Raw genomic sequence first — 27,856 nt, forward strand, 5'->3', positions numbered from 1 at the left:
AGGGACGAATCTCAGAATTACTTAAGAACAAAGTTCTAAGGTTTTCCTTTTCTAAAGGAAAGGCCATATTAATTATGGCTTTGATACACTGCATTTCCAGTACTATATCCCTATACTGCCAAATACTTCCCAGCTGACTATCAACAGGCATTCAGAAATTAAGAGTTTTGATTTCCTTTCCTCACTCACCATTGCTGTCCATTCCTGGCGGACCAGCCATCAGACAGAACAGAGCACACAGCACCACAGATGCATCCCAAGCATAACGGTGCAGGGCACTTGAGGATCTGAACTAGATCCACTCCGTACTGTACCCATATGCTGCACAGGATTTTTTTCTGCCTCTTTCCTACTCCATACAGTAACATGGTGGAAAAAGACAGAGATACTGACTGAAAAACAACAGCAGAATTCACAGTTTCAGATGTGCACAAGAACATGAGAGACGCATGCAGATACTTTCAGAACAATGTTTCTTTAAAATTTTAAAATTAACTGTAACTCACATGCAAATTAATGAAACCGTTAAACCAAACTTGGATGAAAAAATATTTTACTTTCACCCCAGCTGACTCCCATTGCAATCTCCGCATGCTTGCACTGAGTGGTGCGGAATTACACTTTTCTCAGTTGGAAAGTATCAACTGTTACTTTTAACTAACCCATAAGCACTGGCACTCCTTGTTTCAATGTGGCTTGAAGTCCTTACAAACTTTGCAGGCATTTCTTCATTGTGGAGGGCTAGCTAAGACTAAATGTAATCATTCTTCTAAAATAGTTACTATTATATCACATTTTTAAATACTTAGTAGCATTGAGAACACATTCTGAATACCTGAAGATGTAGAACTTGTTTCTCTGTGAAATGTCATATTATCTGGCATTTCTCCGAGCCCATTTACTAACTGAATGAAAACATTACATCACAAAATTAAATTCCCAGATAGACCTGACCAATTGTCTCCAGGCAGTTTCACCACTTTCAAATACATGTAAGTGACCTAATACAGTAGCAGGGTACTAAGAACTTCGTTGAAGACAAAGTATATTTTCCCATTGGCTTGTGCCAAAGGCAGGCTTCAAAGAAAACAAAGGAAAATCTCAAGTATGCCAATTTTGCATTGCCAGAAAAAGAACAGAGCACCCTGTCATCCAGCGAAAGAGAGGTGCCTGTTGGACTCAGTCCCTCTCTGTTTCTGTTTGGCGGCTGACTGTTCGTTCTTTCTCTCCCTGACCCAGTTCCTCGCCTAGGAGAGCGATGCTTCCTCACCCGCAGCCTTGCGCCTGTCTTCTTTTTTAGCCTCTACAGTTGGGATGGGAATGGAAAGAGGAATCTCTTAACCTACAGATGTACATTTCTTAGCCCAAGAGGACACGGTCTCAGTGGATGCCTCAGTGTGTATTATGCAAACAAGAAGGGGGAGACAGGAAGCTTTCAGAAACAGCATCCACCAAACGCCTTCTGTCAAGACAGAGACACTGGCCTGGGCTTCCACTCAGTCTCAGTGCGTTCTGATCAATTTCTGCTTTCTGTACCTCTAAAGCACTCATGATGTATACTGCTTGTAGGAAAGTGCATTTGCACTGACAGATTCTTCCCAAGATAATTTCAGAATTATCCAGTAACAACCATTAGTGTGGCCAGTTTGCTGATTGTTGATCTAATAATCCTATGGCCGCTCTATTCCATTTGTTTACTCTTATTAAACTGTAGTAAAAGAATCATTGACACGTATCTGAAATTTACCGAGGAGTCTACCTTTTGAATAATTATTTAATAAGATTTACTCTACCACCTGGTGTAAAAGGATTCTTTTGGGACAATATACAACTCTCTTGCCCTTCTCACCTTTACTTTTGAAACTGCCACAGAATATGGAAAAAATTAGCACTGTAGTTATTTCACAAGGTTTCTCCCTCATAGTATGTCTCAGTAATTACAATACTCTATTTCTCAACAGTTATTGGAGCAGGTGTGACAACTGCCACACATGAATGTTCCTTCCTTGTTTTGGCAGCTGCAGAGTGAAAACTACAGCATAAAAGCAATTATCTACTAAGGATGTACGTATCACATATTCTTCAGCATAGTGTGTACCACTTTCTGAGAAGCAGTTTCACTCTGCGCACAACATACATGATTAGCTGATCACAATTCCAGGATGTATGAAAGAAGACCTTCTTGGTTTGTTCTATTTAATTAACTCTGTAATTGAAATGCCACTAATTGAAGTCCACCGAACATTTAGTTCATGTCTGTTTGTTTCAATATCACCTCTACAGTTAGAGCAGCACCCTGCACAATCCCCCACACAAATAAATTACACCTTCAAATATTGCAAATCTACTACACACAATTTGAGTACAACATGTTTTTGTTCTCACTCTGGCACAAAATACACAGGTGTGGTGCCAAAGTCTAAATTTCTATGGACAAAATAGTAGCACTCAGAAGGTTAGCATGGAGGCTAAACTTGGAAGTGGAAATTCAATACAGTAGTTGGATAATGTTTCCAGAAAATTCTCTATTCAATAGCATTAATGCACTATGATTTAAAAGGGAGAGGCTGAAAGGGATGGTAGGTTCTTCTTGATGCAAACTGTTCTCATTAATGCTAGTGAAGGTTATGTACCTAGGCTGAGAGAAAAAAATCCAACGCATTTGAAACAATTGCAAGTAACCTTATACTGAAGAATGAAGCACTCTCTCTGAAAAAACCATGAGCAAACTTCTTTCCTTCAATCACACCATCTCGATTAGTCTAAAACAGATAAAATGTCTAGAATAATGTAATTTCCAAATAGCACTTCAATCAGCTACTCCCACCTGTTCACCCTTCCTTCAAATACTTAATCCACTTAAAAAGTCATGTCCTTGACCTTACCAGTCTCCTTGGGAGTTCACATTTGATCCTTTTTTCCATCCTCCAGTATTTCACGCCATGAAGCCACTCACCAACTTGTCAAACAGCCACTCTCATTTTCTGTCATTTCATCCAAAGCCATCACATTCGTTTTGATTCCCTCTGACCCCACAGAGCCTTAGCATCAGGTCAGGACAGGAAAAGGACCAAGGAGTCAATGTGTGCCTGTTACTCATGTTAGAGAGACTTGTCTGTGAGGACAACAGGGAGAGACAGTAGCAATTTCTATGTTCCTTTCATGTTGCCGCCACCTAATTATCATCACTGTTCGTTTGCTGCTTGCTTAAAAACACAAAGCTGTTCTGCAAACTACAGTTCATGTCATCATACTACTGCTTAGCTTCCCTTCATTGTCCAGCATTCCCTCAGTTCAGTCATGGATTTCTCCAGTTATTAACCACAAGGTAAATTCACTCCTTTCACTTCTAGTCCCTACAATCTTGGTAAAATTGATTTAACTTCTCTAGATACAGCCTGTGGTTTTGTACACTTATTGCACTAAAAATGTGAGCACTCTTAGTAAAGTGCCTGTCGATTAATCCTAACTTTAAGATACTTACTCTTCTACTTTATCAGAACTTGTATTTCCTCACATTTATCAGTTGTGAACTGAATCTCTTTCAAAAATTCTTACTTGCATAAGAAAGATTTGCCAGGACTCCCCTGCTAAGTCTCTCCTATTTTTCCCAATCCCTGATAGTGAGATTTCCTCATTTACATTCTCTTCTTACTCCTAAACTCTCTTGGTTTTGTATCTTGTCCTGCATACACTCTCATTTCCAGTTCCAGTCCCCACTCCACAGTCATGATCTCGTCTCTGCAAACATTCAGCAAGCCCAACTCAGCAGCCGCCCACTTCTCTTTTACTCTTGAACTCTTCTAAGACATCGATGTGTGGTCAGTCTGTAACTATTTTCCCTAATTATAAGACTTCTCTCCACTCTGACTTCTGAATGTTTAACAGATGAACTGATGGATACGTTCTGACTACATGTGTGTATATATACACACACAGATATATATACATATTTGTGTATACATAGTGTGTGTGACATTTGTATATATACTATACATACTTACACAAAAAAGAATACACATATATACACTCATACTACATACATGTGTGTACACACACTTACCTATATAAATTTACATATATATGCATGCCTATATAAGTATTTGAAAGATTCAATTCACTGAAACGTTCCATTTGAAACATTTTCAAACCAGACGAATTTTGGTAAATGCAAGGCAAGTATCTGACAGATCCCTACTTGAAGCTTACAAAACTTTTTGACTAGCATGAGCATTTAAATGACAAGAGCATCAACTTCACTGAGCATTTATGGGATTTGGGGAGCTTTCATTTTAGCAGAAATTATAACAATAATTACTTCAACAATGATGTGAGCTGTTATATATAAAACCTTTGGTGAATCAAACCCCCTAGTTTTCAACTGGATCTATTTTACTATCAACAAATTTAAGATTATTGTCATTTAATTCCTACAGCCCTCATCTGAAGTTTATTTTACTTGCTGTCTTCTTTGGCTGCATAGTTTAGTGGCTGCTCATGAAGACCAGCACGTTAGTCTACAGCACACTTCTCAACTCCCTAACTATTTAGTATCCAGTAAATGTGAGTATTTCTTTATTTTTCTAAAGGTCTGTGGGGGTTTTTTCCTCCCCTTGGATAGCTAAACATAAAATCCAAGTTCTCTATTCTAACCCCCCATCTGGTCTATAAAATTCAGTTTTCTGCCCTTCTAACTCCTTTGCCATGTACCTTTTAAAATCTCTCCAGTGGCTTTTTTCCTACACATCTTCATACATTTAAGCTTCTCATCCTAATCTTCAAGACTGCCTTACCTCTGCCTCACTCATTTCTACTTTGGGAGGGACAGAGAACAACCCTGCTTCAGCATTTACGATAGCTCTGACTTTCTTGTTACGGTCTGTTTGGTTCTACAACCCAAGACCTGTTTATACTTTTCTCAAGGCAATTACACTTAATTCAGGTTCATGAAACATGATTACAAGCTAAGATCTTCTTTAATTTCAGGCCTTATCTGGATAGTCCCTTACTTCATTAAGTTTAGAAATTACTTGCTAAATATTTCTAGTGTTTACTCTCAGGTAAGGGTCTATCAACCAACTAAACCACAGCAAATAAATAAATAAATAAAAGTCTTCTTTGTACTGTCTTTATGATTTAGAATCCTGGCACAAGACATTTCATCATTATGAAGAAACACCTGGCACCCTTGTGGGTGCTACAGAAACAAAGACTTTTCCTTCCTTTTCTATAATGCATACCAGACAATCAATATCCATGTAAAAATTAGATTCAACCAATAATATGCACTTATAATCTCTTTAAAAATTTATAGGGTAGAAAGATTCAATGTCTTTTTCTCCAGTTACTTCCCTAAAATTATACCTTCAAGTAGGTAAAGTAATACAAAACTCAGTGTAGGAAATCAGAGATGGCTATTTAGCTTAAAGGCACAAACCTCACTTGGGTACATCAGTGGGGTTCTTTTTTCATTATGATCTCTTCACAGAACAGACACTGCCCTTCCTAAAACTCAAAGTTTACTTTGATTGCTTCCAACCATGATGAAAAGTGGAGTTTACCAATACACTGTAACATAGCTATTATCATAATCTGTCTCCCAGCTGGGAAGTCATAATGCGGTTTTCTAGCCCAAAATGAAGCAATCATGCTGAAACAGTTCTTCACAAAAAGTAGAGACAGTAAGCGCAAGAGAGCACATGTGCAGAAGTACTCACCTCCCATAATCTCTGCACTGGCACCAAAATAGTTCCCCAGAACAGCTGTGCTGACAACCATGTACTCATTTAAAGAAACCCCAGAACATAGAGAGAAGCAAGGAGTTTGAACAGTGGCAGCATCCTGCACTGACTCAGGTCAATGTCCCAGACCTAACAGTGACCGAGGAACGATTTCATAGAGCAGGAGCATCTTGATGAATTTAACCATGGCACTGACAGGCTTCTATGGAAACCCTGCCTTGTCTCACTTGGTTGGCAGGATAACGGTTGATTACTCCATTATAACGGAACTAGCACAGAACTGTAACAGCACTTAAAGAGTCCATTTTCAACTGTGCACTGCGGTTAAGATTTTCACTTTATTATCAAAATTCCTATATATCATGTAACCAAAACATAAGGGTTTAGTATGTGTGTAGAAGGGGAAGGGGAATAAGTCTCCTCATCTTTTTAATAAATGAGGATTCACAGAAGGTCAGCACTGCGAACTGCCACTGCGTCATGTCAACAGTTCACACTCAGAGAACAGGCAGAAAAGCCGGGAAGATAGAAGACCCTGCTACAAGAGCTATATGGTAATCTTTCTGGCATACCAGAATCCCGGAGGTTAATGTTGCTTCAACAGACTAATCCTGGGCCTCAGGCTAAACTTACCACTGCCAAGCAAAGCAATAATATTAATACTATAATATAATACTATATGAATAATATTAATACTATACACCACACCACTGTGTGTAGTGGTGCTGGCCCAATGTACCAGGTTAATTGCTCTTCATTTCAGACAACTGAAAAGAAAAAAAACATTTGGAAAAGTAAAAAGATCTGAACACCTTCACCGGAGACAGAGCTCTCTTAACTACAGCAAACAAAATGGGATGCATAAAGACAGTTTCTAAGCAGTGAGGGGGTGAAAGATACAAAGCCCTTGTGACTAAGTTAAATTAGAAATTTTGAAGCTTCGTCTGTAGACCTTCAAAACATCTACTTACACACACTTGTTAAGAGCCCCCTTTTCTACAGCACCCAATTGCCACACGCCTGTTCCCATCATCCAATTACAACCGCAGAGCTGGGTCAAAACCCATCATTCTGCGGACTTCACCTTCGTTATATGCTTGTAAGAGGTATTGTTCAACAGTCACATAAAAGATCCAATTAAAAGCCTCAGTCAAAAGGATCTATTAAAAGGCTGCCTGAACAAACGTGCCCTGTGCTGACACCCATCACGTTGAGCTGTGATCGTTTGCAGATGGAAACAGTAACAGAATTAAAAAACCAAACCAAAACAAAAACAAAACCCAGCTCAGCATAGAGTTGTTAGAAAGGGGCTACAGTGTAATCATCTATCATGGAGAAAGAAATCCGTGAATATGCTACTGAAGGGAATTTTCAAGAAAGTTTATAATTTGCCTCTTACCTCCATGTCTGCTATGATCCAATAAGTTCAAAAGACAGAAAAACTACATTTTGTATTAAATAGATGAGTCCTGGCAGACCTAATCCATAATGTCCATTTTAACTTATAAGAGAAAAATGAATAAGTGAGCACTATTAGAGGGCTGTGGAAGCCCAGACTGGATAAACACAATGCATAATCCTATTACACCTGATGCCTGCTTCAGACAAACTCCATTGCAATGCTGGCTTGAAATCAAAGACAAACAGCAAACAGCTTCCCACATCCCCAGACATAAAAAATGTCTGTCAGACAAAACTGCCTTTGTGCCTGCTTTCCGACAAGCCAAGCCTCCTGAATCTATATTCCAATAATCAGTTCTTGCATTAATGGAATTCTTGGATTCTATTTTTAGCCTGGCAGAATGGGAACAATGCCTAGTTTGGAAGCAAAGGCACAAAAGGCATGGTTATCTTGGGCACAAATCTTTTATAAAGAGTAGGCTGTACCGTCCATACCACCAGAATCTTCTTCAACTTCCTTCCTACTAGGGTTCCAGCTGAAGGAATCTTTAGGCTACATTTTTATGGTAATAGCTTTTATTGGCATTAAAAAGAAATTATAATACAAATTGCATGTAGGACATGGAAAACAAATGGCTGCAAGGGGAGGAGAGGAAGAGACCTGGCTCCTGCGGTTTACTGTAACAGTATGTACTGGTTCCCAAATACAGAACAGACTCCCCAGTGAAATAACTTAGGAAAAATCAATCCATGCACAGGTAACTGAATTCTGACATATCCTACAAAGTGGCTATAGCACCAAATAAATTCTTTGAAATACACAGAATCTAAGTGTTTCTTATCTACACTAGCCTCATGCAGAGGGACTAGAAAGGCATTACTTTCTCCCATCCAAAAGATGTGCCTTGAGAGCATGGGATACCTGATGGTATCTGATGGTACCTGATGGGGTACCTGATGGAAAGCTGATGGGGCCAGCTTTCCCTGTCTGTAAGGGAAGGGGTGGGGAAGCTGAAGGAGCAGAGCTTCCCAAACCAAGGAACAAACAGGCTTAATTTAAAAACAGAGAAGATTTGGAGAGAGGTGGGAGAAGAAAACGGGGCAGACTTTGCCAGAAAAGGACATAACAATATTACTGAGTTATAAAACCACAAAAACTTTAGAAATTAAATGAGACGCTTTAGAGTAGGTTTTCATTAAGAGGGACACCAAACAAAAGTAGCCTACAAACCAACCATGGAATTACCTTTCACAGTACAGTTCTGTTTTCAGACTTCCTTGATACTTTCCCTTAAAAGATAATTTCACAAAAGAAATATCTGTGTGATTTCAATAAAACTCACATTTAATTTACAGCTGATGGCTATAAATTAAACAATAGAGAAAATGGTTCATATTTAGGATAGCTGTAAGAGGATACCTAGACTGCTGCAAATCTCTATGAAGCCCTTTTTTCCCCATCCCCTACAAAAGTACTTTTGCTTTCTTTGGCAACCAGACAATCCTTCCTGTTTTTAAGGAGTCAATTTTAAAATCTACATTTACTAGCTTAGTTAAAATGAGCCAAAAATGTAGCTTAAAAAAATTACAGTACACATATGAGGCTTACAGCTTTTTGGGATGGTGAGTGGTATGGGGGTTTTAAGCAGTATAATTTTTACTCTCTAAACATGCTAACATTACAGTGACTTATGCCAAATAAAAACTTATATACATAAGATGGACAAGCAGACATCTGTTATCAGCGGATAATCTGATCATATCAGTCTTTGTAAGGAAAGACTGTTGGTTACATAGGCACATCCCCTGCTAGTAACACAGCAAATATCAGCTGGCTGTCTTACAGCCAAACTGAGAGGTAAGGTAGGAAGTAACAGAGTAATTGATGTATTGTCAGATGGTCTGAAGTGCTGGAGACTGGGCTGGACAAAGAGATTAAATTTAGCATTTTGAATTTCATCACAGAATGTCGTATGTGAATATATGCAAAATACCAAGCATCTCTATAATATTCTCTTGCTAAAGTACTAAGCACATTTTATAACATCAAGGCATTGCAAGAAATCATTATATGCTCCATAACATGACAGCAGTACAGAATTTACATGTGGATCACTTAATTTACATTTACATGCACCTCGGAGCACACAAACAGTTATTGTGACTTAGGATGAAACAGCCCATTAATGCTTTTTCAAGCAGTTATCCAGAACCAGCTGCACTACAGTCTGACATAAATGTAAACACAACAATAATATTAAGCGTGCTGTTTTATATCCAAAAGCTATTCATATAAATAGGCCACAGCAAGTTAGGTTTGCCTGATTATGGAGCAGATCATGTAGGTGGGAAAGGAAAAGCCACCTGTCCCTGAAAAATGTAATAGTGGCTTTTGGAATATTATCACTCAGTATAAACTATGTCAACTAAAAAGAAGAGCTTTCTCAAAACAATGGTTCTATCATAACTAACAGCTTAATGCTCTTAAGGAGGAAAAATTAGCAATGCAAACATTCACTGACTCTGACTAACGAAAAGGTATCGCGGTAAGAATATCTATTTTCAGAGAACATGACACTTCCTAAGACAAAAACATTAAGTTCTCATCTGCTAGTGATCATGCTGAGAAACTAATGCTAATACAACTACATATTGCTTTGCTATGAATATTTCCAGTATGCCTTTGTACTTTATAAACTTTTGGGTTGTGTACCCAACAGAAATGATATCTGCATTTGGCACTGAATCCACAGTCAGAACTAAACTCGGTTCAGTCACCTTAATTCTGCTGTACAGAAAGCATACCCTGTCACACAGATGCACGATCAAAACGGTGCATTCCCAAGCTCAACAAAGTCTTTAGTACCTCCAAATGAGGTACACACACACGCAAATTGGACAGGAATAGCTGAGGAAGAGCATATACCAGAATAGTTACAAGAAGACGCATTAAGAATCTTGCTGCATTAGCTTTCTGTTTTGTTCTTGTTGGAGACATTCCAAAACCAGCTCCCCTTAAGATGAGAAGTGCAGATTTGGCAGGTGGAGCAATCTGTGCCAATGCCCTCCTACCTAGACACATCCATCTTGCCTTGACAGCCCTACACAAGATAAAAGAGGGATTATGCCTGCTTAGTTGTTGGCCAGAATGAGATGCTGCAGGAAGCAATGGTGGCAGCTCTGTAAATATGGCCTTCTCGCTGAGTTGGTAAGAACAACCACATCTGTGGCACTTGCATGGCTGCTTTGAGGAGGAAATAGTAAGACGGGCTTCTAAAAGCAAGTGGTCATGAAGAAATCCTACCACACTCTATTCTCAAAAATATAGCTGTACTCTTCCCCTCCGCAAGTCAACCATACCCTCATCAAATCTTTCTAAATGTTTTCAACCAAAAGAGCTCTGGCAAGGAAGGTGTAGTCAAAGAGCTTCCAACACAGCTGCAGTGTCTTTGGAAGGAAAAATCGGAGATTAAAGGATCCTGGATCACACCAGTCCAGGGACTAGATAGTTAAAAAAACCCATATATCAACATACTTGGGGTCACATTTTAAAAATGTAAGAACTTTGTGCAGAGACTTTCTCAGCAAACCAGAGGTATTTACAGCTAAAAGAACAGAGGTATGAGATCATATCATCATGGCAAATGAAACAATCCCAATTGGTTTTACTTATGTAAATGTGACAACATTTGCACATTTGTGACAACAAATGCATTCATCTTAAAACAACACTGAACTAAGGCAACAGAAACTAACAATAAGCACACAGACATGTATTAGCATTCATATGCACACATTCTACTAAAAAAAAAATCAAGTCGATCTAGTCTATTTTAATCATGCGCAAGGAGAATATGAAAAGGGAATTAAACATATCCAAATCTTACTGCTTCAGCTTATTAAACTTCACTGGAACTCTAATGTGAAATATGCCTATCATATTGAGATGCTGCCCCATGTGATGTTTTCAGAGAACAGCAATTCTTCAGGTCCTACAACAGAGTGCTATCCCTCCTGGTAGCACCACAGGGAACACATCGCACGGCCGCCTGGGAAGTGAACAAATGTGACACCATATGACTACCCACATTAGTGATTCTTGTCCAACTTTGAAGATTCAAGTACAAATAAAAAACATCTCCCAAACATGCACACGCACAAAGAAATCCTTTGAAATGCTTGAATTCTTTTCTATCCATGAAGAATATTTAAATTATCTACATCCCAATGCAATACAAACCAAGCTCATAAATTATTACATTTGGAACACGTACAAGGGTTCCCATCAGAGATATTTGCTGTGGTATTTAACCTACTGGCATGAACAGGCACATCATCAGTAAGTGGTGACAGGTCACATTAAAGGTTAATATGTTAGTCATAAATATTGGTACCAGGGTGAAGAGCTATAAAGAGAAATGTATTCTTAATATTTAGGTGTAAAAACGCGACTCTGAAAAAGGCTGAAAGAATTACACAGTCTATAAAGACTACAGAATAAATTACTCAGGTAAAACAAAAGCTGAATCTGAACATGTGTTAATAAACCAAAACATAGCAAAAAGATCTGAAATGAACAGATGAAAACATATGCAATGAATACGAATGGTTAAATTTAAACAGCGCTTTTTAAAAAATTGTATCGCTCCTGTGAAGGAATAGGAATAATGCTTCAGGGCAGGTATTATGTTTTTATGAAGCTCTGTAGAACTGTATGTTCACAGGATTTAAAAAATGCATTTAAAAAATTCACTTTATAAGAACTAAGCAAATTGATAGCGGACTGATGTTCATTTAGCTTTCGCAAATGGAAAACTTAAATGTTAAGAGCAGCGTGGAGAGTCTCTGTATTGACTGAGGAGTAAAATCTATGCTGTAGAAGCACATAATCACCACAGAGATGTCTTTAGCCTGACTGCACAGTTTAAAATCAAAAGGCTGTCAGAAAGAAAAACAGGAAATCAAGTAGAAGAATTGACACTCCAACAGGGAAAAGCACTTCAAGATGCTGAGTCACACAACTTCTAACCAGAAAGCACCTAACTGATTTATGTTCACCCATACAAGTTAATTTGTTAGACCTCTGAGTGTAAAGTCTAAACATCTACAAAGAAATGTAAAAACCACTGCTTTCAAGAGTGTGTCCACATGGCCTGTGTAGATGCATTTGGGAGAAGCTGCCAGGAACTGTTCCTCCGGGAGCAGGATGACACAGAAAGGCTCTGCTCTGCTTTTTCGCAAGCATTCTGAAGAAGATAAACCTCTCTGGTTAACCTGAGGAGCATTTAGAGTTCCAGAGAGAAATATCCACATAGAGTCTGTTTTTAAATCTTTGTCCTTCTACTCCACGACTTTACAAAAAGAAATACAATCAACTCCCGAAGGGGAGAAATGCAGGTATTAAACCTCCATCAGCTTTCTTGAAGTAATCCTGGTTACAGTACAAAGTAGTCTGCCCAGCTCCTTGTGTACAAATGCAAAAGGTCCATGGATACAGCCCATAAAAATGTGAAAGCTGAGATCTGTCATTTCTGTGAATAAATGCAAGGGAGCAGCTTGGCTTGTCATTGTGGCAAATGCAGTTAGGTAAAACAATCTGAGAAAGAGACAGAGAAGGAAGTACCCATATCAAATCACAGCTCTAAGAAGGCTATGTTTATCTCTTTAGAGAGTCTAAATTTAGACTGCTGTAAGCATGCCCCTCAGTATTAAAAACTGTGTAAAGGGAATAAATGTAAATAGTGAAAACCAAAGTAAACCATTCTCTCAATTTTCTCCCATTCCCTTCTCTCTCCATTTTAATAAAGCCAAAGCAAAAAATTACGTATGATCCATGACACCAGTGCTCAGCAGGAGTTAAATGGAGATGTTATTAAATTCATCTACATATAAATGAGAGACTGCTGATTCTACTATAGTTTGAAAGAACATAGGAAGAATATTTAGTAGCAGAAGTATAACAGATGCGTGTTAAAACAAAGATCAGGCATCTTTTATGAGAGTAAGCATAGAAGAAATTTAGAGGTGGAAATAAAAAGAAAGCCGTAATACCTGGGGATCTTTATTTCTTATGATCCTTCAGCATTTTTATTTTTAAGATTTCTACATGTCATAGCAATGCAGTAGCCTTCACACTGTGCATTCTTGAATAACACTGCACACCTGTGTCTTCGTATTTGCAAATGTACAACAGATTACCAAAGCCCATCACTTCTGAACCATCATCAGTTAGGAGCATAGAAAGAGGACATACATACCCACCTTGAAACCTGAATGAATTCCAGATCCAAAAAGGACACAGCATTCACAGTTCCTAATCCAGAAACAAAAGTATGCAAACCACTCTTTTTGCACAGCTATATCAGATCATGTTCAGGAACTTCAATAAAACTTACAAAGGTTTTGAAAACACTTTCAGAATATTTTTCATCATTTTCTTTTCAAATAAAGTAGCTTAAAGAAGTTGATTTTCCTCTGTTGCCAGCAATCACTTCCATTAGACATTAAGTCTTGAGCAGGATGTTGGACTAGATGACTTCCTGAGGTTCTCTTACACCTTGAATTATCCTATGATACTATGAACGAGGAGTCTATTTCATCAAAGTCAAGCACGCCAATAAGCAGTCATTTTAAAAATGAGAAACTTTTTGCTTTCATTTTAGCATCTTTTACTTCTCCACTTAAACTCCCGTGCAACATAAATCAGAAACATGCTACAAAATGGGTGCTCTCTTATAACACACCTGGCTTAAAATTGAAACACAAGCATGATGCCAACACACTGATGGGGAAGCAAAAAATAATGCCCTATTCGTTCAACAGTTAGGTGGTTTTTTACAAGAGAGAAAAGTTCTTGCCTGTAGAAATAAAAAAGCACAGTGCTAGCACACCAAGCATTTAAAACAATTATAAACAATTTAGTGGGCAGCAATGAAATAACATTGGAAGAATTTTTCTGCACAACACTTCTGAACAATCTGACACCATACTTAAAAAAATTAATTAGTAGGAAATTTTCAGACACAACTCTTCTTCTGTTAAATTGTATAAATTAAAAACTTCAGTTTGGTTCCTCATGGACTCCTACCCTTTTTGATGGAACTCAGTTATATGAGCTTTGGAAATACTATACACCTACCAACTGCTAAAATCACATTGGTTTTCTGGTAAATGAAAGGCAACAGCAGTGTGGCATTGTTTCCATGAAGGCTCAAAGGCTCTAAGGCTGGAATTAATATGCTTCTTTGGAGAAAAACAAGAAAAAATTTCTACAAAACTTAAAAGCAGAGGCAAAATGCACTTACAGTGTTGGCAAGTTCTAAGTAGCTTCCTCCAACAGAGTTGCTAAAATTTGAGGCCTGAGCTAGAAGTCTCTGCAGAGCAGCCTGTTGAGTCACATTGCTTCCACCATATTCCAACATCTTTTGTAATGTAAAATGACTCTGGAGGTCTGGACTCTGAAGGTCTCTTGCTCCTGAATCGTACTCCCAGCTTTCTCTGGCTCCTGATAAGGCACCTAAAATGGAGAAATGGAAAAACATCCTAGTATGGACTGTGTATAAAGAACACATAGAATCATAGAATATCTCGAGTTGGAAGGGACCCATAAGGATCATCAAATCCAACTCCCTGCTCCTCACAGGACTACCTAAAACTGAACCCTATGACAAAGAGCATCGTCCAGACGCTCCTTGAACTCTGACAGGCCTGGTGCCGTGACCACTTCCCTGGGGAGCCTGTTCCAGTGACCAACCACCCTCTCAGTGAAGAACCTTTTCCTAATGTCCAATCTGAACTTCCCCTGACGCAGCTCCATTCCATTTCCTCGTGTCCTGTCGCTGGTCACCAGACAGAGGAGATGAGCACCTCCCTCTCCACTGCCCCCCTTGAGGAAGTTGTAGGCTGCGATGAGGTCACCCCTCAGCCTTCTCTTCTCCAAGCTGAAGAAGCCAAATGACCTCAGCCGCTTCTCCTAAGTCTTGCCCTCGAGGCCTTTCACCATCTTGGTCGCCCTCCTCTGGACACACTCTAGTATTTGATTCTTATATTGAGGTGCCCAAATCTGCAGATGGTACTTGAGGTGGGGCCGCACCAGTGCAGTGTAGAATGGGACAATCACCTCCCTCGACCGGCTGGCTATGCTGTGCTTGATGCACCCCAGGACACAGTTGGCCCTTTTGGCTGACAGGGCACACTGTTGACACATGAATAAGACTGCTTGTCTTTCCGGAAAGAAAAAAGCAAACAGCTCCACCACCATTAGTCCCCATCTTGCACATGCTGACAATGCCAGAAAGAAAAAAAAAAGTAGTAACCTTTTCAATGCACAGATCATTTACTAAATTACAAGATCCAGAAGGAAAAATAAAAGTATTTGCATAGACTATTTATTATAGATTAAAACCAGTGTCATTTACAATAGCTAAGGACCACTGAATGAAAAAGTGTCAGTTACTACATCAGATTGAAAAGCAGCACTGATCAAAGAACAAAGGAGGAAAACCATAATTCACCTCTTTTTGTTTACTGAATACCAACACGGGAATCTTTTAGCTGTATAGTTCATCATTTTTTATGTTAGCACTGCCTTTCTTATTACCTCAGAGACCTTCTTGTTTCAGTTCAAGTTTGAGACACATCCATCACAAGGTGTTGCATTACAAATCAATGTAAGAATATGATCATGTAGCTAGTGACAAAAATGAATGCTTCAGAGGAAGTTTCTGTATCATGAAGCTGTAGGGTTGCTGTTTTTCCATGTACAATCCTTCCAATTCCCTACAGCCAGAGATGGGCTTAAACCTTAAAACAAATTTAACAAAATTTTCTTACTTTATCAGTAACTACTTCATCCCTGGGTGTTTCTGCTTCCCACACAACTGTCTCACTCCTTTTAAAATCTTGTTATGTTTTAGGCTCAACAATTTCCTATGGCAAAACATTCCATGGTAGACACTAGATTGTTTAATAAACCTGGGCAGCACTGTAAAATTTCATATGTAACATAATGAAGACTAAAAACAATTAAGTGACTTGTCCAAGCACACATTCTAAATTAATAGAAAAGTCAGAACAGAATCCAGAGCTACAAACCGGAGCAAAACTCTTAAATCCACCATGCAATCATCAAACCATAAGTAATTGTCTGTAATGCCATCCTATTAGTTTGAAAGCTTTTCCTTTTTATGAGATAGTTCTCTCTCAAATATTCATTAGCATTCTAAGTGAGCATTTACTAATCATTGGTTATTACTTATTCAGTACAATGACAGGGAGAAACAATAAACTATATAATGAACTATTAGGAGAACGCCTCCCCCTTGCCAAGAAAGTTGAAGCTGCAAATGTGCAAATAGAAAACCAGCCAGAAGGGGAGCAAGACCTAATCTGTAGCTTTAGGTCAACACTCTTAACACCCTGTAAAGCAGTTATGCATGACAAACCGACTTAGGAAACCCAGAGGTGTTTCCCTGCCTTGCTGTAATGAGAATATGCTAGTCTTTAAACGTGTAAGTAGAAAATAACACAAATACGAAAAAGAATTACATTTTATACCAATATAATTACCATGATTCATTACCACAGGTACAGGTAACAATTAAAGATTAATTCAATTACATTCACACCAAGAGCATGCACCATCATACTTAATCTAACTACATGCTGCGAAGTCTCCAACAGAGCTGAACTAAGACACGGCTACCAGCAATATTTTACATTGAGTGTAGTGTACTGTGACTGGTGACTATGCATAATGTTAGGTATCTCTGCCCTCTTGTGGCTACAGTATACTGTACAGCAGAAAAAAGCAGCAGCTCACAGAGCCGAAGCCGCAGAAATATCTCAGAAGCCTGAGGGAGACAGGGGATCAGCTCTGCCATCTCCCAGGCTTGACAAGAACACGGGAAACAAGTCTATCTGCACAAGCATAGCCACAGAATTAAGAGAGTTGGTTACATCACATAGACACTCCTGTTTTTACAGAGCTAAATATGGCACATATTTCAACAGAGTATGTGCACTAAATTTCTATTACTCAAACGGCACTGTTCGGCAAAAGAGCTTTCACATTCATTCCATTAACAACAGTAGCTTTGTTGAAGACCCAAGTGGCCTTCATTGATTGCACCATCTGCTATCAGATTGGAAGCAATTAACAACAGTCAGCTGGCTCAGAAGTCACCTGTCAGTCACAGATGGATCAGGCACTCCAGGAAAGATCAGGTTTTTATGACGGTATTGTGACTGTATTTTTAACCCAAGTTTTCTTAAAAGTTCAACTCTGTTGAACATACTCATTTAAAACATACATACTAAAAATGCAAGGAGAGATGACTGTTACAAAGGCAGGCATTTCCAGTATTTTATTTTGGGCTTAATCCTAATCTCTAAATTTGCCCACAGATTCCAAAACTCTGGCTGTTAAGATGCTGTCCTCCTGGGTCATGCAGCTTTCAAGTCTTAGCTCTGCAGGGAAACTCTGGAGTTGTCAAAACTGAGATTTCAGTTGTAACTGAAAATTCAGTCAGGAATTAACATACAACTCTTATATGTTGCCATAATTAATGTACAACTCTTTCTCTTACAGTAGGAATCGGAAAGAAGGGATCATTAGCTGTGACGGCACACCAAAAGCTGATAGCCAACCTGATAACTAGGAATCTATAGTTCCTAAATCTGTGTTTAAGAATTAGTCTTTACAGAACTACACACATCCCATAGTAGTTTTCCTTGTTGCTCTACACTTACAATCATATGAAACATGAAATTTATGTATTAAATGAAACAAAATTGTCATGAAAATTGCCAGGTAATAAGCATGCCAGAAAATTTATGTTGTTACAACTGCTAAGCAGAAAAAGAAAAAAAATTAGTTGCACAATATTTGTATCAGCTAAGTAATATAAAAGCATATAATTGTTTTCAAATTACATAACATTTCAATTCCAGAGTAAGACAGTTAAATCAATCCGTTTTGGACTGAATGGATACATCAGACTTCTCTAAAAGTGCAGTATAAAAGCTTCCGATTCTACACAAGATTCTACACAAGTATTCTTTTAACTGCCTTCCTAGTGCTACTATCGCTTGCCTCTCTTGACCTGTAATTAATTCTGGGTGAAATTCATGTTATAGTAAACATTCAGTACTTAACAGGAACTTCTTGTTTCTAGCCTTTTGTAGAGTACATGAGTAGAGCATCTGAGCATATGTGGATCCATTAGCAGCAGTCAGGTCAATCACAGCAGGGTAACCTAAATCTTGTCTGAAACATTTATTTAAAGATTTCGCCTTTTGCAGGTTTTCCTGTTCATTTAGTTAGCCCCAGCTTTTCCTTATTTCCTTACAATTTACAATTATTTAAACTTTGACATATGATACCACATGTAAGAAAAACAAAGGACAGTTTAGTTTGATGACATGTACACATACAAGATTCCATAATCACAGATAACATTTCAGCTGGTGAATTGTATCAAAGCTGTTTGAAGTAACTTTAATCAATTCCCTCGACAAGTATCACTATGATAGGATACCTTGCCCATCTGCATTGAGACTGCTTGCTAGCTTAATCTTCCTTTATCACCTGCAAAGCTCTCAGTAACAGCATGGAGGTCTGTGTTCTGCTGCTGGCGTCATCTCATCATGCTGATCTGAAAGAAAATGGTATTTCATCTTCTCTACTAACTTCTCTGCCTACAAGCCTTGTACTCTGCAACAGATGCCTACCATAACTACAAGTCTACCCACACAGCCAGGCTTTTTGGTTTGGTAAAGGTTAACTTTACCAGGCTATGCTGATGGACCAAGCATTATGTGATTTCATCTTTGCTCACAGGGTAGGAAAGATAACCCACCAAGATGGTAGGGTGCTGAAGATGTATGAGTGGCTGAAAGGATCTGGGATATCAGGAAAACTGAGGTACTGTAAGATTAGCCCTGCATCAGCTTCTCAAATGAGTCTGGCTTACGAATGGCAAACACGAAGAGAGTTGACAATGTAAGACGCTATAAGCACGACCAGCCTCTAGGTCACATAGCTACACCTCACTCAATGAGGAGGGTCTTAACAGCAGAGATCCAAAGTCTTATCACTGTTTTTCATGAGGTATCAGTGACATTTAGTTACCTAAATTTATTTGAGGGACTCTGATATTTAACATAGAATATAACTTACACATGCACTGGGCACAGCTTGCAGCTGCTTCTGGGAGAAATTTCATTCTAGAATATGATGATTTTACTGCTGAGTGGGCAGAGTTAAGTCCTCTCAGTTCAGTGTTAGCCTCTGGTCTCAAAACCTATTTCAACCAGCCATAATCAGAAGCTGCATAATTATTTTAAAACATTTTCTTCATGCTTTACTACATGTATACAACAATTCCTGGAGATACGGTCCATCTGATTCTACCATCTCATTTCACACACTGGACCACTCGATAGGCATAAAGAGGTTATAGATTTAGGCAATCAGTGACTTTGCAGTTTTTTAAGGTGAGCCAGACAGTTCCTCTCTTTTCCGCTTCCATTTTGTTCAATATTCAAAATTCAGATTCTGACTGACTGAAGACAGAATCCTTCTGTATTCCAAAAGCATTATCTTACCAGAAGAACAGCTATTTTTCAGCTTTTTTTTTTAATCTTTCATTCAACAGTTAAAATATGAAAAACTATCAAAAAGAGTGGGAATTTTGAGCACTTATTCTATTATTCAATGAAGGCAACAGGGAGATTTGCGAAAAGCAGTAGTCATTTGAAAGCTCCCTACTGACTTCAGTAATAATGGTTTTGGTGGTAAGAGCACCACAGAATGAAGGGAAAACCATACAAAATTAACAAAGCATGGTCATTTTGCACTTAGCAGTCAGCTGAATAAGATGTCAAGGAGCTGGCCTAGCTGTAAAAAATGGGGGGTAGGGCACGAAACCAAGAGGAATGGAGAATAAGTCTCTGGACATTCAGACATTCAACTCCCATAAGCTGATGGAAAAATTACAAGGGCCAAATGCACTTTAAAGAAAATTTAGAAGTTGAAGAGAGCTCAAATTGCTCAAGCAACATATGAAGTCCAGTAAATCAAAACAACTGGAAAGAAGCTATGCTCCAAAGAGGGATCAACTTTATACTAAGCCAACCTGACTAGAGAAGTGAAAATTATGAAGTCATATTTGGAACTTATTGAAACTATTTCAATTGTGTTCTACATAACATCATGTGTCTCCGTAACACCAATGTTCTCCATAACACATTAGAAAACAAGTGTTTTCTCTCACATCCTGCTGTCTGTGATATTTTTCCTGGAAGAGTTATAGGAAACTAATGAGGAAGCGGGGATAGCTTTTTTGTTCACAAAAACCTTCTGGTAGAACTGTTTATGTCTGGAATGGAACCTACTTAAAATCTACTTAAAACCACAAGATATCCACAAAAGGCTCTATGCAAGTCAGTGAACCACTCCCATACAGGAATCAAAGACCAAAGGCTCCAGCTTCACAGTCCATGTTTACCACCTGGCACATGTCCCAAGCCCGTCAGCTAGAGTAACTCTTTCCTATTTAACAGGAAACACACTTTAAAACTTATTTATTATTTTGCATCAAATGACAGAACAATGTGAATGATAGCATGGCAACAGAGTGATGATAATGACTGATCCTCGCATCCACAGGTGGGTGAGAATGTTTATTTAAAAATACAGAAAGATGTCTGCTAAACATCCATTACAAGTTCTGGGAGAATTCAGAATAAAACAGCTTTTCTTTTTTTGGGAAAAAAAAGTCTGCAGAGGCATAATTTTTAAATGCATTCTCAACGCAGCATTCAGTCCTAGAGAAAGTTCTCATCAGAACTTTTTGCAACTCTTCTCCAGTGACCTAGGAGGAAATAATTTCCTATGGGAGAAGCAGTTAGGGGAAATGAGGAATAACTAAGACAAGGGTTTGTGGGATCACTATCTCGGTCTTCTTCCTCCCACCACACCCTTATCTGGTTTGATGAACACTGCATAGAAGATATTGTGTTAGGCTATGTTATTACAATCCTTTTCTCCTTAGGATTGGAAGTGAGGATAACAAGCTCTAAGGGAAGGAAGCCACAGCTACACCCCACTCTGACTAACTAAGGCAACTTACTCCATGGAAGAAATCTGTTTCATTAAATCAGATCTAAGAGGAAAATTGAACCAAATCCATCATTTTTGCTCTAAAAAAGAAAAGCTTTGGACTTCTTAGAAAAATGCATCTGACACCTTTGACAATTTTTGTTTAGATGTAGTGTTTTCTTAACCCCTCAAAGAACAAAAAGCTCCAGAACACTTTGATATTATGCCAAGACAAGCAAGTATACTTTGAAAGAGTATGAGCAGCATTTTATATGCCTTTTCTAGTACTAGGAACATACAATACAATGCACATGCTTGATAGCATTACAGAGATCACAAAAATACTCATCAGTATCAAGCAAATGACCTAATAGAGCATAATGGTTTTGGCATGAAAATATGACAAAGAACAAATGGAAAGAGAAGTCAAGTTTTGACTGAAAGAGTAGAATTACTTACCTTTGAGAACATATAAAACTAATACTCACAATAGACAAGAACTCTCTTGTAGACATAACTCAGTAAAATAAATCTTCTCCAGTTACGTTTCTCAATGCCCACTGAAGGCTCATGCACAGTTTTAGTTGCATATCGTTAAGTGTAGTATGTACACCAAGTGCAGTCAGCTCATGCTTCGTCTCCCATGTCCCTGAACTACAGTTATAACATTTTCACTTTCTACTGGTATATTTCTTCAAATCATCACAAAACCTTAATTGTATTTCAGGTTCACTGAAGTATCCTCAATATTGGTACATTCAGAATTCAGGAATTCTGGAATTTTGTACTGCCAGACTCACTATAGGGTATAACTATAGAGTAAATCTGGGAAATACTTAAATGCACCTTTAAAGAAATTAGAACAGTTTGACACTTAACTAGCACTTTCACTTAGCAAAGTAATATTTTTTTTGGCTTTTGGGTTTTGATTTTTTTACACTCCATGACATATTTTTCTAAGCACATTTTTACCAAGTATGAAAACTACCTAAAATCTTAAGAAAGAAATAAACTAAATGCCCACATGAAAATTAGGACAGATAAAAGAATGAGCTTGCTAAGAACAAAACCATAAAGTAGACAATCAAAGTTTGTATCAGGTAACTCATTCCTTATAAAGTCTTGAGAAAGTAAAACATTTAGTGATATGTCTAGTGAAATAAAAATTTTCTCTCATTACAATTTCCCAGTCATGCAACACAGCTTTGTGGATGAAGAAGCTGGGCTTGTTAAACCAGTAGCCCAAGCCATGCATATTAACAAATATTTGTGGAATTTCAGTCAACCAACCTTCTTCAAATTTATTTCAATTACTGTAGAAATGCATATCTGTAAACTATCGTGGTTTCAGTACTTGCCAGCAGATTGGCATTGGCCATACAGGAAATGATGAAACAGAAAACAAAAAAAGCATACTATCCATGACACCTTCATACACCTATCCTTGAATCTGAAATGATTTAAGATTATTGTTGAGACATGACAACCATTTCCTCTATTCAGACACAAGAAATGGATGATGGGAATGACTTATCAACAGTCTAGAACCCAAGGTCTCCCAGAACGCAGGTGTTGTTTAATTACCAAACTAAATTTTGCCACAACACTGGTGGCTAACAACTGCATTATACTCAGGAACTCAATCTAATATTTCATTTAAAGTTTGTAGTAAGGGAGACAATAATCCTTTTTTTTCTGGAAATTAATAATCTCTAGTAAAAAGGGGTGTATATAGTAATAGGAAAAAGGGCACATAAAACATGAAATTATGCAGAGGCTAGATGAAGTTCCAACACACCTTCCAAGTACAGTATTTGTATTGTGTGCACTATACTTTTGAAGAAAGTTATTTTCTCTCACATGGCAATTTTCTCTGTATGTGAACAATCAGCTTCCCCCCCCAGATTATCTTCCACTCAAGACAATCTCAATTTGGATCCGACTTCCATTCATGTGTACCAAAGCAAACAAACAAAACATCCTGAGTTTGCTGTCTGTCATTTTCATGTTGTTTTACGAACCATAGTATGTCAGATCTACACTGGTGATATTAGAATTGGGCAAGGTGAAGAGCATGTCACCGTGTAAGTCAGGAGAGGGTAAGCAGAAATATGCGGAGAGGCAACCCTTGTTTTACAAAAGCTAGAGAGTGGGATGTATCACAGTGCTCATTCCCAAGCCAAATGAAGCATAGCCTCTATGAAAATCCCAGCTGCACCCTTTTGGTTTCTCAAGCTTACCACAGTTTGTGTAGGAAGCATAAACTGGGAAAAAAGTGATGCTGTAATCCAGTTCCACACTCCATATGGCAAGCCACAGCTCCATGTCTTGCCAGTGGAGTTGAGCAAGAAGCATGGACAGCACTGGCTATGCAGTAACATTACTCTGGAACAAGCCAGAGCTGTGGTCCTCTGTAGAGCTGTGTGATGCTAAGAAGGCCAAGGACCAGGATCCAGCTCTAGCTACATGCTTGTGTCTGGGCCAACCATTCTATTGACTCTTGGTAGCAGCAGCTATCAAGAAGGGCAGCTTCCTGGGTTTCCCTGTAGGCATGCCCTGCCCACTGGTCTGTCTGTCTTCCCCTTTCCCTCCAATTTTTTAAGCTATTTGGTAATTTCGAAAACATTTGATAGTGGTGTCAAAGTCTCAAATATACTAAACTCCTGTAAGTTCTATGGAAGGCACAGAGGTGACAGATTCTGTTAGTGCTCCTGCTGAGAAAAATAATGCAATGTGATGCAATGCTCAACCTTGACTAGACATGCTAGGAGAAAAAAAAAAAAAAAAAAAAGAGAGAAAACCCACACACACACCTGGAAGAAGGAGGTCAGGAAATTGAAGCAAAGCAAAAAGAGTTTGTTCCTCATACAACAAAAGGGTAAGCTGTGCTGCTCCTGGCTGCAGGATATGGTAAATGCTAAAGACCAACACAGGTTCAAAGACTCAGTTCTGTAAGACAGTATTACAGAAGGACAGAGGCAATGCATGTGTGAACAAGCACAACCATTTCTAGTTCAAAGTCCCTGAACTGAAATTCAATAGGGAAGCATCATTACATGCTCACCCAGTTCCTATTATCTTCTCTAACCATTTGCTTTTCACCACTCTAAGAGAATAACCGTTTCAGAATAACCTCTGGTCTAATACAGATTAGCTGTTCTTACATTTTAAAAGTATTCAAACCATAAGAAAGCTTCAACCAAGTTTGTTGCCCTATCAGACACCAGAGAACCCATTCTGCGGGGATGATTTCCATACTTTGTAGATTTGCTGGTGTTTAACATATATTATACATTGCAGTTTCAATAAGATTAGTCAGCTGTCAATTACAAACCCCTTGGAAATCCAGGTTCATTTGTCCTGCTGCTCACAGAACTTAGCACTCTTATGTTTCTAAAAAAAGATAAAAAATTAAAAAAAAATTACCTATATTCTGCTGCTTTGCACACAGATAGCAGTATCAAAAGAATATTTAAAAGTAATAAACTGAACCACTTACAGTCAACGTAAGTTCGTATGTAGTTAAATTTGGCCTAGCAGATATCCACAGCTTTTCCAGTCAAACAAATCTAAGGTGAAACTTTGCTCATAGATGTCAAGAAAATCTGTGGCACACCTTTAAGTCCATATGAGCTCTGTAGTTTTTAATTAAACATAGCATAAATAAATGTAATCACTGCATCAGTTTCTTGAAAGCATTTTATTTGCAGTAAGATCAAACATGGAATTAATGCAAAGCTAAAGTAATGATTTTTCAGCCCCAACTGGCCTGCCTCTCATGTTTACCAATAAGCTTAATTTGATGCTGAATTTCTACCATTCCTTTGCTTAATTCCCATGCTTGATCCACAATGTAAATAAATTATCATGCCAAATTTTCAAGGGACTTATTTTCAGTAAAGAGAACAGGGGAGTTGGCTATGAATTAATTACTAACTACTAACCTACAGAGAAAGATTGCTTATGGACTCTGGTATTCATAACTGTTTATCTAGAATATGAAATCAGATCAGTAAGTACATGCAGCTTTCAGTGGGACAGGAAGCCATTCACCTGTCTAAAGAAGGAATTTACTAATAAACAGTACCATATCTTGTTCATCCTCAAAAACAATGGGCACTAGGAATAGACTATTCTTTATCATAGGAAAAAAATGGCAATTTCCTAATTACCTGTAAAGAGCTAGAGAAATCTATACAACATATAATATAAATAATTCTAGTTCTAGCTTTTACATAAGACATAAAACTATCTAACACTGAAAAACCTGACAGAGGCCACAACTTTTCAGGCAACTTCCCACCTTAAAACATTAGAGGTGTAGTTCTGCTGTACTATAGGCTCTCATTCACCAAGCAATCCAATTCCATCACTCACTAGATGATTCACACAGATTTACTGTACCCATCATGGCTTTCAGTCTCCATAACTGGAAATAGGACCCACAGATCTGATCAGTAACTGACATTCTTCCTGTGTTTCCTACTGAAATGATATATTAGAGAGTCAGGTAGCATTCGGTCATTGCAAGACTCCAGCAACACTTTCAAAAGTTATTTTATTCATTTTTATTAGATTTTAAACAATGTCAGAAGAATATTAACAGAGTTCACATTCCATTTCACTTATAGAAAGTGTAGAATAAGAATTACAATACATTGTAACAGCCTTGAGTTGCAGATATCCAAGCAGCAAAAAGCATCATTCTAATAACTTGAAAAATATCCTTTTTCATGCATTTGAATAAAAGATTAAACTTCTAAATCTATATACTCATTTGATTGTCAAGATGGTAGATATGGATGCAGGTTTGGCTTCCTGAGCACATATATGACTGGGTATTAATAAACCTGAGTCCTGTACCTTGACTAAAACATTCAACCAGTTTCCTTACTTCTGCATCGCACCTGGAAACACAGGAGTAAAAACATTTGTTGGGCAAAGTTGGGCAAAACTATTAGAATAACCTTACCAGTGATTAAAAATGATGGGTGATACAAAGTTCAATAGTCATTTAGATGTAATTATTTCTTAGGACCTTTTTTGCCAGTTATTTTCTTTATAATGAAATGCAAAAACTATAGGTAACAAAGATAATCTTTTATTTAGATATATGCATATGTTTTTGCACTCTTTGTTAAGAAATTGTGAACAGCTACAAGAAAAGCCTGCACAAAGTGCTGTCTGACTGGTAATCTCTCTCTGCACAATTACATACAAACTCACAGTGTAAAAATGTCCATGACAGAGGCTGGATTCCTTTGCTTCAGACCACCAGGACCTCTGTTACTCAGTGGCAGTCAAATTAATTTTGAAATTTTGTAATTCATGCACCCCACATGGATACATGATAACAGCTTTCAAGGATTACCAGCAGCTCGCACATTATGTAGAAATCAGTCTTGAAAAAAGCCCTGTAAACTATTTCGAAAATAATGTTTATCAAAAACAGTGTTTCTTGTCCGAAAAAAAGAAAGATACACACAAAAAAGAACATCCACCAAGTTTATATGTTTGAATTTGCACATGATGATGTCTCCCTTCTTAAACAATATTTAGAAAGCAACAGCAAACAGTCAATATAACACAACTGACTCTTTGATCACTAACGAGTACATACATGAGCCCTCAAAGACATGAAAAGCATGGAAGCATACGCAGATCATAATTCAAGCTTGACTGCAAGTGTAACTCCTCAGCTCTCATTATGTTCATACTCTGTGCAGTGTTTATATCACAGAAATACAGTGGTGTTTCCTTGCCTCTTTAAAAAAAGATCTGTAGAACATCTTGGACAGGGCTGCCACAATGGTTTTCTTTTACAACCAAATAAAGACCAGTTGCATTCTAAACACTCATTATTATTATTCCCTCCCATTCTGTTTTTTGTTTACATGGGGGAGCATCTCTGTATGTTCTCTAATTATTAAAAAAGTCTTACAGAATCTGCAAGAGTCAAGGCAGAACAAGTACAAAAACCATGAATCCTCTATAGGTGTAAAAACACAGTACAGTAAAGTAGTCAGGCTTCATCAGCACAGACCAAAATATACCAAGGCAGGAAATTCAAAGGTCTTCTGGACTTAACTTTTTTTTTTGGGGAAAAAAAAAAATTATGAAAAGAAATATGAATTCACTCACCAGCTTTAAAAATGCATTAAATTACTCTTGTACAACTAACAGAAATTGGCAAATAGGAAAAAAGAGTAGGGATTGAATTGTATACATTAACATATTTGAATGTTCATCTATGACTATTTTTTGGCAGCAATTAATAAGATTTCTTTGTGGGATAGATCTGCATTACAATCTCAGAATGTTTCTCCAGTAAAGCTTAGGTCCTATCCTTTACCCTTGATTATTACAAACCATAATTATTAGGCTGGTTTGTCTACAAAATAAGATTTTAAACCCCAAGTTGCCAGAAATCTGGTCAGCAAACAGGGAAACTTTGTATAGCAGTCTGAGGGCAGAAGAAGTTTTCTGTTTTGCAGGAAAATACAACTGTGGCAGCATTGAAAAAACAGCCAACAGAGGCAGAATTGTAAGAGCTATGGAACACACATCATCCTTAATCCAATTAAAAAAGATATTAGGCACGATCTTGGTTTTG

General features: G+C 38.0%; 1 protein-coding gene across 5 annotated transcripts in view; it reads right to left on the reverse strand.

Moving 5' to 3' along the window:
* MCC (MCC regulator of Wnt signaling pathway) overlaps nucleotides 1-27,856 on the reverse strand; it is a 213,463-nt gene that overhangs the window by 160,848 nt on the left and 24,759 nt on the right. For all 5 annotated transcript variants that reach the window (XM_076361822.1, XM_076361821.1, XM_076361824.1 and 2 more), the window contains one exon: nucleotides 14,447-14,658. In XM_076361822.1, coding sequence (XP_076217937.1) covers nucleotides 14,447-14,658 — 212 coding nt within the window. The remainder of the gene's footprint in view (nucleotides 1-14,446; nucleotides 14,659-27,856) is intronic.

The sequence above is a fragment of the Aptenodytes patagonicus genome, chromosome Z, assembly GCF_965638725.1.
Source record: "Aptenodytes patagonicus chromosome Z, bAptPat1.pri.cur, whole genome shotgun sequence".
NCBI lineage: Eukaryota > Metazoa > Chordata > Aves > Sphenisciformes > Spheniscidae > Aptenodytes > Aptenodytes patagonicus.